This window comes from Trachypithecus francoisi, unplaced genomic scaffold (assembly GCF_009764315.1).
Source record: "Trachypithecus francoisi isolate TF-2019V2 unplaced genomic scaffold, Tfra_2.0 Lachesis_group9, whole genome shotgun sequence".
Classification (NCBI taxonomy): domain Eukaryota; kingdom Metazoa; phylum Chordata; class Mammalia; order Primates; family Cercopithecidae; genus Trachypithecus; species Trachypithecus francoisi.
Window position 1 is genome coordinate 17,862,072 of NW_022681474.1, and position 14,861 is coordinate 17,876,932.

General features: G+C 38.8%; 1 protein-coding gene across 3 annotated transcripts in view; it reads right to left on the minus strand.

Annotated features, from left to right (window-relative positions):
• Nucleotides 1-14,861, minus strand: part of ITGA8 (integrin subunit alpha 8) — a 215,194-nt gene that overhangs the window by 91,413 nt on the left and 108,920 nt on the right. For all 3 annotated transcript variants that reach the window (XM_033208788.1, XM_033208786.1, XM_033208789.1), the window contains exons 18-21: nucleotides 13,812-13,949; nucleotides 13,251-13,318; nucleotides 11,743-11,890; nucleotides 4,600-4,692 (exon numbers count right to left, since the gene is read on the minus strand). In XM_033208788.1, the coding sequence (XP_033064679.1) occupies nucleotides 4,600-4,692; nucleotides 11,743-11,890; nucleotides 13,251-13,318; nucleotides 13,812-13,949 (447 nt within the window). The remainder of the gene's footprint in view (nucleotides 1-4,599; nucleotides 4,693-11,742; nucleotides 11,891-13,250; nucleotides 13,319-13,811; nucleotides 13,950-14,861) is intronic.

The window sequence follows — 14,861 nt, forward strand, 5'->3', positions numbered from 1 at the left end:
TTTATTTTATTTATTTATTTATTTACCGTTTTGAGACAGAGTCTTGCTCTGTCACCCAGGTTGGAGTGCAGTGGCATGATCTCAGCTCACTGCAACCTCCACCTCCCGGGTTCAAGTGATTCTCCTGCCTCATCCTCCTGAGTAGCTGGGATTATAGGTGTGCACCACCACGCCAGTATTTTTAGTAGAGACGGGGTTTCATCATGTTGGCCAGGCTGATCTCATACTCCTGACCTCGTGATCCACCCGCCTTGGCCTCTCCAAGTGCTGAGATTATAGGCATAAGCCAACGTACCTGGCCAGATGAAGTTTTTAATAATTCCAAAGGAGCAATTTTCTATTAGCCTCCTCTCTCTTTTTCAGAAGACTTTTAGCTTTTACTTGCCTTTTCTACTTGAAGAACTCCTAAATCACGCCTCAAAGCTCGGGACAGGAGATATCTCCTGCAGTACATTCTCTGATTCTATGGGCTGGACCAGGCAAAATTGTCCTCCTTTTTATACTCTGTCTCCTTTTTTACCACTCTTCCACCACTCAACTTATGACACTGCTAATTTTGAGTTTCTTATTGAGTGAAGGTTGTATGTTTTTATCTTTATATTGCCAGACTCTAGCTTAGAATCTGGCTTATAGGAGCAGTGCAATAAAAATTGCCAAAAGACGCCAGGCGCAAGGGTGGCTAACTCCTGTAATCCCAGCACTTTGGGAGGCAAAGGTGGGTGGATCACAAGGTCAGGAGTTCAAGACCAGCCTGGCCAACATTATGAAACCCCGTCTCTACTAAAATACAAAAATTAGCCGAGTGTAGTGGTAAGTGCCTGTAATCCCAGCTACTCGGGAGACAGAGGCAGGAGAATCGCTTGAACCCGGGAGGTGGAGGTTGCAGTGAGCCGAGATTGTGCCATTGCACTCCAGCCTGGGCAATAGAGTGAGACTCCATCTCAAAACAAAACAAAAAAAAATTGCCAAAATTGCCAAAAGATGAGAGTTTGTTTTTGTTTGCTTATTTCTAGTGACAGAAAACTTACTGTATTGCGATAGAGGCTACCTAATGTTGGTTTTCATTATAGAACAATCAGCCTGGGACAAAGACCATTGAAGATGTGACAATTTCATATTGGTAAGAGGTGCATGTGTCCTTAACTAGTACCAAACACCAGATCTCATGGCATTGATTTTAAAGCACTTTCATTGACCCCACCATTTAAAAAAAGTTTTCCCATGAGAAAATTTGCAACTTGTTATGAATCTTATTGGCATATAAATATCTTATATTACTATAGCTACTCTATGGAAATGACTTTACTATTTAAAAATCAGAAGTAAAACTTCTGAATACTACCTTGAATATTTTCTTAAGTTAAAATACAAAGTCACTTGAAAATGATTTTCAAAAGATATTAGATAGAACTAAACATTCCTGGCAATTTATGATGCTTTTAAAATCTTTAGCACTGTTTTTCCATTTGGAATTTTACCACAACCCACTGAGAGTATTCTTTTTAAAGTGCAAAATGAAGAAGAATATAAATCAAAGTGTTTTATAACAAAACAGAATGCAATAAAATTTGATGTGTTTAATGGCATTAAAGAATGAGATAAGAAAGCTATTAGGTTTCCTCTATAGACCTCAGAGATAAACGAATATAAACAATTTACTTCCCTGTAAAGATTATTTGCTGGTAAAATGAATTGACATCCTTTCACATAAACACATTTGTGGTTAAGACCACTGCCATTTTTCCTCCACTTTGAATGATACTGGTGGCCAGTTTTGTTCAAGACTAACCTTAGATGACCTCTGGTCTAGCTGTGACACTTCTAATACCGAAAAAGGAATGAGTGGTCCATCATCTACAAATGCTAACACTGTTAGCTACCACCTCAATTCATTTCTCTTTTGTCTTAGGTAACCCTCTTCATATTAAATTAGGCCATTGATGCTGGGCTTGGTGGGACACGTCTGTAATTCCAGCATTTTCGAAGGCCAAGGCAGGTGGATCACCTGAGGCCAGGAGTTCGAGACCAGCCTGGCCAACATGGAGAAACCCCATCTCTACTAAAAATACAAAATTAGCCTGGCACGTTGGCATGCACCTGTAATCCCAGCTGTCCGGGAGGCTGAGGCAGAAGAATCGCTTGAACCCGGGAGGCAGAGGTTGTGGTGAGCCAAGATCGTGCCATTGCACTTCAGCCTGGGCAACAAGTGTGAAACTCCATCTCAAAATAAAATAAAATAAAATAAAATAAAATAGGTGGTTGGATTTTTCTCAAAAACTAGCAAAACGATTCATTAGCTTCCAGATAAAAGGACTATGATAGTGAAAAATGTTCTAATATCTCAGTGTAGACATCCCATTCTCTCTTTCAATGCTTCATTTTAAAGTCTCATCTGTTACTCATTCGTTTTTATCCAAGGGCTCTTCACCATGTTGCAGACCAGATAGAACACGGGCTTTGCGGTAAGGCTTGGTTTGAATCTTGGTTCTAACCTTTACCCTCTGTGAGGCTTTGACCAATTCATTCAACTTCTCTGAGCTTCAATTTCCTCATCCGTAAAATAAATACTTGACTCACAGGGTTGTTTAGAAAATTCAATAAAATAACATTAAAAAGCTCCCCTCGTCCCACTGCTGAGTTTATAACCTAGAGGACAATCAATCCATGATCACCAATAATAATCTGTCATAGGAATGCACTTGTCATTGACAAATGTATTTACTTTTGCCCCATGAAGCGAGTTTACTATACTTTCTTTTTTTTTTTTTTTTTTTTTTTTGAGGCGGAGTCTCGCTCTGTCGCCCGGACTGGAGTGCAGTGGCCAGATCTCAGCTCACTGCAAGCTCCGCCTCCCGGGTTTACGCCATTCTCCTGCCTCAGCCTCCTGAGTAGCTGGGACTACAGGCGCCCGCCACCTCGCCCGGCTAGTTTTTGTATTTTTAGTAGAGACGAGGTTTCACCGTGTTAGCCAGGATGGTCTCGATCTCCTGACCTCGTGATCCGCCCGTCTCGGCCTCCCAAAGTGCTGGGATTACAGGCTTGAGCCACCGCGCCCGGCCATACTTTCAGCACATTTTTGAATACCCAAGATTGAGGCAACATTATAGCATAAAAGAGCAAAAATATCATTCTAGCATAATATTGTAACTCGAGAAAAGTTTCAAATGCTCAAGCAAAAGTATGAAACATCAGGCTAAAAGGTTTATTAACTGAAAGACTTATCAGCATCTTTAAAAATGTAAATACATACCTGAATCTTCCAAGGAAGGACGTGACATTCAACAGTGACCATAGAATTCCCTTTTCAAGGCTGCTCTCAGGGGACTAGCACTCTTTGGAATAAACTTTGGGAAGTTGTTTTAATACAAACCTACATAATGATAACTTTCCTTGAAGTTTTTTTCAAACAGGCTATTTCACTGGTAATCATAAACATCTAATTTTGTATAGAGGACTATGTATGTTCAATTTATGTAAGCTTTGTTAATACTTTCAGGGTTCAGAATTCTTTTTCTGACTTTACTTCATAAAATAATTGCTTACTGTAATATTTATTACCAGTTACCATGCATATACTTAACTGTAATGGGATAAAATGAACATATTGGCCTGTGATCCCAGCACTTTGGGAGGTTGAGGCAGGTGGATCACGAGGTCAAGAGTTTGAGACCAGCCAGGCCAACATGGTGAAACCCCCGTCTCTATTAAAAATACAAAAATTAGCCAGGCGTATTGTTGGACACCTGTAATCCCAGCTATTCAGGAGGCTGAGGCAGGAGAATCGCTTGAGCCCAGGAGGCAGAGGTTGCAGTGAGCTGAGATCGTGCCACTGAACTCAAGCATAGGTGACAGAGCAAGACTCCATCTCCAAAAAATATGTATAATTATTTATTTATTTATTGTCCACAAGTAATCCCAAATGGAAATTTCCTAAACCTGGAAACAAAAAGGAGAAGTACAAGAAAAAGGATGAGGAGGAGGAGAACAAAGAACTATTTTTTCACATGCACGTTGGAGATCATTATTAATCTTTATTTTTTCTCCTTGCTATAAAACTACAATTTTCTGTGTAATTCTTAAAGTAAGATAATGGAAAATATAAACTTGGTGAAGCTGATTAAAAAACTGGGTTATGATAACTTTTTAAATGTGAAGATACTCTGAATGATATTTATATAGGAGGTATATTCGAAATAAAAGTTAATGTAATTGCCATTGCTAAAATCTTTGTCCTAAGTTGGTTATTTTTAAAGTCTTTAACTTACATTGCATTTCTTTTGAAATTCAAATAAAAAGTATTTAAAGAAAATATCTGTAGTAAAAACAAAGTCTGCATAGATTTGTTGCAACTAAACGACACGCAAGAGTTATGTCTAAAGAGAAAGCATAGAATAGCCTGCCTCTTTCTATGTTTGTAGCCTGAGACGATTCACTCTGTGTAAGCTGTAATGTGAAATCCCACTACTCTGGCAATTTCCTGCCTAATTTGTTGTTGCTGCTAGGTGCTGAGTTGCTGAGTGGTAATCGGAGAGCTTTCCATTTGTTCCCTGTAAAGTCCAGTTAGAAGGAAATCGGTCAGTATTTCTGGTTCTCTCTTACATTTGTTCCAGACACCATAGGGTTCCCAAGGTCACACACCACCATCCTGGTTACATTTTCCATTTTGTACTCACAGCTCAGTGGTCGAAATCCCTACAATGGGAAAGAACAGGGGATTTAGGGGGCAGCATAAATGACATCTTGACACAAAAGCCATGCTGGGGGCCTGGGAGCTCCCCTGGATCTCAAACACCCAGGAGGGTGACAGTGCAAAAAAAGTAATTGATGACTCTTAACTCAGAAGAGAAAGTAGAGAGAGAAAAGTAAAAGTTAAATTTTAGAAATAAATGTATTGGGTGGGTAAGCATATTTATTGTGTTTCATTAAGGAAGACAACGCATAATATGTATTTATATAAATAGTTTAGACAATATCTTCACTAATGTTAATGGGAAACTCAGAGCATGAAAATCACAAATTATTAAACATGAGTAAATAAGTTTATTCTATTAAGCTTTACAAAAACAAAATGATCGTAATATGTATAGATTATCATAAGATTCAATCATCATTTGCCAGAGAATTGCCTTGAACACCAATTTCTATACACTATGGTCCCATTTTGAGATCATGCAATTGACTTTCTTCCGTTCTTCATTATTTCAGATGTAAAGAGAATGCCTTCATATTTAGCAGTACTTCCTATTTCCTTTCCTACCCCTATATCCTATTCCAAGTAGAGTTCATACAAACTGAAGTTAGAAGAGGTTCTGGGAGCTATCTACTGGTCAAATTCTCAAGGTTGAGCAGATGAGAGGGGAAATACAGATTTGTTCTGGAATGGTTGCCCTTGGTTTCCAGCTCCTCTTCATGTCCACATGCTATTCCCAGCTGCTTAGAAACCCACTCCTCACTCTCTACCCTATTCTTTTTCCATACCTCAAACCCTATGGTCCCATTCTGCATGTAGCCATAGCTACTTACACTTCTCCATTGTTTCATTCTAACTTATTATATGCCATCAGTATATTATCTGTCACCCTTGTTCCCAAACATAAGCTTGCAGTACGAGGACTTTCATAAAGGAGCAAATTTTGGGGGAATTTCAGTCCCTGTGATAGGTTTGGAAGAGGGTTCCCAATATAATGACCATTTATCCATCTGTCAGCTCTATTGAAATTTTATTTTATTTTTTTATCCTTTTTCTGTTATCGAAATTTTATATAAGAAAATAATGTAAAGTTTCAGAAACGATCCTCCATTTCCTTCTATTTTATTAACAAAAACCCAAACCCAAAACCCAAGCAAAAAACATGAAACATTCCCCAGGCATCTAGCTAAAGAATTCTGTAGGTAAACCACACACTTTGAGAATATAAGCTTCAAGAAGGCAGAGAGATTTTTGTGTCTGTTCTAGTCCTAATGTCTAGAGCACCCTTGGACACAAAGTAAGTGACGGTTCAGGAACAACAGAGTAGAGACAACTGACACCTTCTTGTAAAAGAGAAGGCTACAATGAAACAGACAAATATGCAACTAAGTATATAACCCTGCTCCCAGAATTCCCCAGATAGACACATGGAAACATCTGTCCTAGTTGTTGAGAAAGGAATGGATCACTAATATTTGGAGGCACAATTTAATACATCCTCTCTTCAAATATCCTGAAAGACAGTTATGTTAAAAGTGGTAACATTCTTTCTTCTCAAAGATAGGTTTACTATGTATTCAGTTTCTTAAGGATCCATATCTAACCCCTAATCACACAGAGAGGCTTTGTGTGGGGATTATTAACTCAGTCATGAAAACAGAAAAAACAAAACCCAGAAAAATCTTTCATAACTGCTCAAATGTCCCTTGAATGTAATTCAAGGATTTAGTTTCTATAGTAAATATATTTTTTTTTATCTCACCTAAAGGTTAAAAGTTATATGTACAGTTTTTTCCCCAGCTTTCTGGAAATAGTTCTTTGACATCAACCAGAGAATTTTTTTCTCCCTTTCACATCCCCTCCACCCTTTTTCTTTTTTTAAGGGTTATTTCCTCTCTTTAATAAGAGGAACAATGAACTTTTTCTGAACATTTCTAGATGATTTTCCTCTGCAGTTCCAGGGACATTCTTTTTTAAATCCATTTATAGCTCTTACAGTGTTCTTCTTTCACTGAAAATATTAACTGTGTACCCACTATTTATCAGGCCTGACACATAAGACCCCTTGTCCTCATTGAATTCTTAGTTATTTTAACAACTGGAACAAGTAATTCTAAGCAATTGTAACAGCAATGGAAACACACAGTTGCAGTAGAGTTGGGGAGATTTTACGATAGGATAAATAAATAGTGTGACAAAGGAGGACCTGCACATAGATCCAAGCAATCAGAGAAGGCATCCTGGAGGAAGTGGCATCTAAGCTGATGGGGGCAGTGCATATCAGTGGTTAAGAACAGGGTTCCAGCCGGGGGTGGTGGCTGACGTCTGTAATCCCAGCACTTTGGGAGGCCGAGGCAGGTGGATCACCTGAGGTCAACAGTTTGAGAGCAGCCTGGCCAACATGGCTAAAAATACAAAATTTAGCCAGGCATGGTGGCCGGCGCCTGTAATCCCAGCTACTAGGGAGGCTGAGGCAGGAGAATTGCTTGAACCCAGGAGGCAGAGGTTGCAGTGAGCTGAGATCACGCCACTGCACTCCAGCCTGGATGACAGAGCGAGACACCATCTCAAAAAAACAAAACAAAACAAAAACAAAAAACAAAACAAACAGGGACCTGGACTTAACGTTTGATTTTTGAACTTGCTTCTACTACATAATAGCTGTATAACCTTGGGCATGTTACTTAATTTATTCTTATCTATAAAACAGGGATAGTGACAGCAGCTTCTCTATAAGGCTGTTATAAGAATGAAATACATTCAAGGACTCAGAAGATTACTCAGCTCATAGCAGTTGTTCAATAAATGTTAGCCACCTCAATTATTATTGTCTCAGTTATTAATAAGCCTCAATTTTTATTGTCTCAATTATTATTTGAAGGTTGAGTGAAAAGAAGTGAAAATAAGTAAGATAGATAAAGAGGATAAGGGAGCAGAGTTAGTGTGTTGGAAGGAGAAATGGCTGGAACAAGCTCTCCGTGTCATTACAGGTATGGAAAAGGAATTCAAGCTGGCTGGAAGCGTCAGCATTTAGCGATGAGGCTGAGGAGGCAAGTGGGAGTGATATGATCAAGGGCCTCATGCGTCATCTGAAGGATTTGGATCTTATCCTCAAAGCAATGGGGAGCTAGTGAGGATTTGAAGAGAGTGCCATGCTCAGATTCGCGATTTAGAAAGATGGATTTTTTTTCTAGGTTAGAGGTAACAAGTTGGCAAGATGAACTAGGAAGACTGTTGCAATAATCTGGGCAAAAGATCATGCCAGCCTGGATGAAGGTGGTGACGGTGGCTGTTGGATGGACTGAGTCCAGAATCTCTTTAGTTCATATCCTTCTCTCCATCCAACTGCCACTGTCATCACCCTCATCCAGGCTGGCATCACTTTAGGTGTTAGAAGCCAGGGAATGCTGGTGTCATTCTCATACACAGAAAATGAAAGGGAAACTGGATGTGGTGGCTCACACCTGTAATCTCAGCACTTTGGGAGGCCAAGGCTGGGGGATCACTTGAGGTTAGGAGTTCAAGATCAGTCTAGCCAACATGGTGAAACTGATCTCTACTAAAAATATTAAAATTAGTCAGGCGTGGTGGTGGGCACCTGTAATCCCAGCTAGCTGGGAGGCTGAGGCCGGAGAATCACTTGAACCAGGGAGGCAGAGGTTGTAGTGAGCCAAGATCATGCCACTGCACTCCAGCCTGGGCAACAGAGCAAGATTTCAACTAAAAAAAAAAAAAAAGGAAGAGGGGTGTGAGTGGGAAGACCAAAAGTCTAGATACAGACATGTTGAAGGTGAGGCAGCTGTGAGAGATTGAAGAAGAGATGATAACAGGTCCCTAGAATCACCAAATTCACAGAGACAGGAAGTAGAATGGTGCTTACCAGGGCTTGGGGAAAGGAACAATGGGGAATTATTTTTAAGGGTTGCAGAGGTTCAGTTTGGGATGATGAAAAAGGTCTGGAGGTGGACAGTGGTGATGGTGGCACTACCATGTAAATATAATATCACTGAACTGTACATTTGAAAATGGCTACAATGATAAATTATATCTTATGTGTATCTTACTACAATCATAATGATGATCATGATGATAAATGTAAAACACATACACCTTTTTCACAGAAAAATTAAGGAGAAAAATCACCCAAAGGAAATATAAAGGCTGGCTCAACTAAGGTTTCTGGAGCAAGAGATAATAAGCATTTACATTTTCCAAAAAGACAAATGTTTTCAACAAAAGAATAGCCAACCTTACAATCAGATAATGCCTAATACTTTTCCCCTTGAGGAAGAAATGGTTAAAATATGTTGAACTGGCCGGGCACGGTGGCTCAAGCCTGTAATCCCAGCACTTTGGGAGGCCGAGACGGGCGGATCACAAGGTCAGGAGATCGAGACCATCCTGGCTAACACGGTGAAACCCCGTCTCTACTAAAAATACAAAAAACTAGCCGGGCGAGGTGGTGGGCGCCTGTAGTTCCAGCTTCTCGGGAGGCTGAGGCAGGAGAATGGCGTGAACCCGGGAGGCGGAGCTTGCAGTGAGCTGAGATCCGGCCACTGCACTCCAGCCTGGGAGACAGAGCAAGACTCCGTCTCAAAAAAAAAAAAAAAAAAAAAAAGTTGAACTGAGTTGAAATCAAAAGGTACACAAACCTCAAACTGTTTCAAAACAAGGAAGAAATTAGAATGTGGCTTAGTCACGTATAATTCAAAGACCGAGGGAAGTCTCTGCCAAAGGGAAATTGACGGAGAAAAAAGTAGTGAAGGGATCATTCGAGATTACAGATAATGTCCCTTGTAATGTTTACAGCCGAAGATAGAATCCTAAGTGCTCTCCTGTGTTTTCTATGCAACCAAACCAACAGTAAACTGGATGTTTTGCTAAAAGAACACTTTAGAATAGGTCCTTTGTTAAGCAAAGTCGGGGGTGGAGTGACAAGAAGGGAACTGAAATAAAACAGAATATTAAAAACAAAACACTCTCAAACTTCGTTTTTGTTTGTTTAATACATTATCTGCATGTAAGTATCTGTAGGCGACATTTTTCTGTTTTTGCTTGTAGAGATTTTATTATGAAATGACATCTTCAAATCAAAGTGGTTATTAAACACCATTTTTATAAGTTGTGTATATAATTACTTCATTTATTCTTATTTATTTATTTTTATCTTAAAGTGACTTTAATAGAGAAATGAAGAAGATTAAAAAAAAAATCACATAATTGGCTGGGCAAGGGTGGCTCGTGCCTATAATATCAGCACTTTGGAAGGCCAAGGTGGGTGAATCGTTTGACCTCATGTGTTCAAGACCAGCCTGGGCCACATGGCAAAATTCCCTCTCTACAGAAAATACAAAAATTGGCCAGGCGTGGTGGTGCACACCTGTAGTCCTAGCTACTCAGGAGGCTGAGATGAGGGTTTTGCTTGAGCCCAGGAATTGGAGGTTGTTGTGAGCTATGATCACACTGCTCCACTCCATCCTGGGCAACAGAGCAAGACCCTGTCTCTAAATAAATAAATAAATAAATAAATAAATAAATAAATCACATACACACACAACAAAAAACAAACAAACAAACAAAAACACAATTAATTCAAGAAAGAAGAATATGGGCTAATTATAAGAACTACTTACTGGAGAAATTAGGGTTTATATTGATTTTCATGTTTGAAATAGCAGGGAAATGAAAGCTGAATGGAGAGTTGCAAATACTCTTGAAAAGAAATGGAATGATTTTTTCTATCTATCCAACCTCACTGTTAACATGGAAGAGTTAAGAATAATTTAGGACTATTTTTTAAAAAACTACTTTATTAAGATATGACTAACATACATAAAACAGCAGGACATAGTTAATGTATAACATCTGATGACTTTGGAGCTTCTTTTTTCCTATACATTTCTTCAACAGAAACACATAAGGATTTTAAACCAGTGTTAAAGATGCTCTATCATTACCCATCTGGATTTTTTAATTTTTTGTTTTTTACTAAGAAGGATTCAACTAAAACAAAAAGAAATCATGAGACTAGAAATGTGAATAGAGAATTTTATATTCCCTAAGTTTTTAAATGTCTTTAAAATACCAACATCACAACAACAGTTTGTTAACATCTCTTTAGAAGAATTAGTTTTCAATACAAATTATTCAATCATTCAAATGGATGCGGTCCTCAGGGGGTGTGGTATTTGGAAACTAGTAGACATTTAATACATTTAAGCTAAATGAACAACGCTATCAGCAAGTATTTAAGGAGCACCTACGCTACACCTCACCCTGTGAAGGAAACGTCACACTTGGGATTTACCCTTAATTGTGAGTTTGTATATTTTCGACACTGAGGAGCTTTCTCTGTTATTCTACAATGTATTTATAATGGTTTTCTAGACCAAGTGATTAAGGACACTGCAGAACTGGAGGATGCTTTGAATGGGAAGATTCATGTTCTGATAAGGAAAGGGAAGACTATAAATAGCATTGTTGTCATTTAAACAAATAGTGGCATTGAGGAATGGCAAATGAGGAAGACCAGGCTGTTCCTGGTCATAATTCTGACAAGGTGGACCAAGAAGAAAGGGGAAGGACCTTGTTCCCCTTCCGGTGCCAGTCCAGGCTGTTATCAGTGCTGAGCAGGGATTGGTTGGACCTTCTTCCCTAACCAGTAAAGAAAACCAGGCTTCCTGACATGTGCTTGCAACTGAAAGAACTCAACGCAAGGCTAGAAAAGCCAGTGAAGACAGGGAATTAGCTTGGGAGTTTAGCTTTTTGATCGCATTGGTGAGCTTCTTCATTCAGTCAGTCTTGTTCTCTTTTTTGCCTTAGCTCTCAATCTTTGGCCAATTTATCTTTGCACTACGGCAAAGAAGATATTAACACTGTGTAAGCCTCCCCCCACCTCCATGGCTCATTGCTGTGATGATTTAACAAAAGAAGGTATCATTTTACTGTCTTTTACTGAGGAAGAAACTCTCAGCTAAGATGGCCCTTCTTAACATTTACGTGACTTCAAAAATATACCTAGCTCTTGACTTCAAATAATTTGCAGGCATTACCTTGTTGTTGCGTTCGATCCCAACATAATCTGCCTCTTCTGGTATCATTACAAAGAGTTCAGCTTCATATGCTCCTTCCCCTTCATTTCTTGCATTTATTATGAGCATAAGGTGATTTTCATCTCCAATGATTACCTGATGCTTATCTCTAAAAATGCAGTTTAAAAAGAAGTATTAGGCACTCTACTTCTTGGCTTCATGAATATTTTATTTAAGGATTTATTAAGGAGGAAAAGAAAAATGGTAAATGCAAAAAAAGAAGATGGACCATCATGAAGAGATGGTAGGAAGAGGCAAGATAATCATCTCTGGGTAAAAAGGGCAGGAAAACATCTAGTAGTGTGTTGGTAAATGTTTAACAACCATTTCTCAAAAAAAAAAAAAGTATTGATTTATAACATTTTCAGATTCCAGTGATGTAAATCCATGCACTGTGGTCAGTTTCAAGCTACCAACATATTTAACAATCTACCAACAAAATTCCTGCAAATTTAACATTTCACTTACAAGCCAAAATGAAGCAGCTTCAGCACTTCACTGAAAACATACATTAGGAAGAAAACAGACAATGGAATAAAAGGAAGAGAGGTGGTTTAGAAAGTAAGAGGGAGAGATTAATGCAAAGGAAATAATGAGAGGGGAAAAAAGTAGGCAGATACGATAAGATCTTAAATCACCGATAGAGGATTTCAAAGTATTTTGAAGAAACATAGTTCACTTAGAACTGCAAATCAAACCAACATTTGGAAATACCTATTGCACTTTTTAACCTTACTCAAAGCGATTGCATTTGAAGTTGGTAAATTATGAAATCTGGGGGAAATCCCTCTGAGAAGTTACCAAGTACATTCCAAACACTGGCAGTGAGATAGTGCCCGGGAGGGAAAGGAACACAAATCTGTTTCTTGACCACAGGATGTTTTACATCCTAGTCTATGTCTTCCCATAACAGAATGCAGTGCAATTTCCAGTGCTGGAATGGGGGCGTCCATTACTGGCAACTGTGAAGCCCTTTGATTCTTTTCGATTTTGTGACACCTTCTGCTTTACTCCATAGAGTACTATTTAAGTTTATTTGTTCAGTAAGTTAACATTAATTTTGTTCTGACAGTTTTAAGGATGACTTTGACTCATGGGGTGCTGAAAAAAAAGTTTGGTTGAAAGTGTAGATGGAACCTGCCTGTCCGAATCCTTTGTCTACTTGACTGAGGCAAGTAAATATAACCCGAGTCACCCCATCAATAAGTTTACTTTCAACAAAAACTTTTTTTTTTCAGTTTTGCTGAAAGATGAAATGGCCCAGGCAAAATCTTAGGGTGTGTCATTTGACACCAATGCCAAATAACTGACCCAAACCACAGACTAACCCAAAGTGTAGCCAAGCTCAAGAATTTCACGCAGCATACTTTTGGTGGTCATTGGAAGTGTATACTTTCTCCAGAGAACCTTTAAATAAATACCTCTAATTCCATTACATAGAATGCACACGTTTAGTTATTTAAACTTACGGTCTAGCTGACAGCTTCAAGTCAGGAACACACAGATTGTCTTCTCCACAGTCTACCAGAATGTGAGCCTGTGTTGTATAAACACACATCAGGAACAATCCAGGAAAATCTGAATCACACCCTTTTTCTTGAAAATTCTGAACGGTGCCACAAACAGAACCAGAGCTTTCCTCTCACTATGCATGACTCTACCCAAGCCAATAGCCCACATTTCATGGCGATCTCCCAATATAGGCCACTTTACATAATAGCCCAATTCCAATGCCCTCCGAAATATCTGTAAAGAATGCAACTCTGGCAATGGCTTGAGGATTACAAGCTGTATTGCTTCCATTACAGCCACATTTTGAACAAATTAAATCTTGGTTGCACAAGAGGAAAGGCTTCCGAAAAACACAATCATGCAGTGTTTCAGGAAACATGGTAGGAAAACTCCCAAATATTCCATGTCTGCATGCAGAAATAAAAATGAAAGGAGCTGGTTTTAATCTTAAAGCCATAAGAACAACATCCCAGAGAGTCTGCTTGAGAAAATGCCATCAAAGACCGCAAAGGACTTACCTGTTCACTAACAACGTTTTCCCTGTAGTAGTTCAATATTGGTCTCACTTCCAGGCCTTCCTTAAAGGTGGATTCGTCCAAACTGTAATTCAAAGTAATGTTGATTGGAGATAATTTATCTCGGAATTCAGTTTCATCCTAGGAAAAATAATCACAAACTCAACAGAGGCTCCATGAAATAGCTGCAAAGTGTCAGTCTGCAAAAGTCAGGCAACACTGGAATTTACTCAATGAAAGTGAATGATGAAATAATTATCTTTGCAGCAGGCTTAGATGCAGGCTGATTTATGTGGTATATAGTTGCCAGCATACCTAATATATGTGCAGTGATGAAATCATTTAGAGCTGCGGCTTCATTGAAAGATGCTTCTGGAGCCAATTTTTGGGTTCTCCAGACCTTCGACAACTCATGCAGAATTGGTCAAGTTGCAAAGTAAAAGATTACAGTTGTATACCATAAATGTCACAAAAACCACCATGAATTTGGACTTTTGTTTTTGTGAGGTTGCCAGAATTTATGAGTTCTCTCTTGGGGCTCAGAAGAAGAAAACATCTTGATTCTCTTCCTCTCATCATCTTTTTAAGCCCTTGCCTGCATGAACTGCAGAACACCTTCAGGACATTTGAAGTTCTCTTGGAAAAAGAAACAGAACTCCTTTAGTAGGGAGGGGTAAGCGCCAAATAGCAAGCACTAAACACACGGTGGATATGCCACCCTTCAATTGTGTGCCAATCAAGGGTCAGGTATCCAACTTTTCATTCTTGAGTGTGATTGTAATCTGTGATCTTCCCTAGGACGGTCCTTGCTAACTAAGCCCCCCAATGCAAAAGAGAAATTGAGACAGTTATCACAACCTCACAACTGGCAAGGTGAAGATAGGTAATTGTGTTATAAATAATTTTACTTTTTAAATTTCGGTAGGTTTTGAAGTCATTGTAAAAATACATTACTTTAAAGAAGATAATTATAAATTACTTCTAATAAAAGCTTTGAATGTCTAAATGCTTTCCTGAGTTGGCTCTGAAATGTGCATTGATAAAATCTAACAA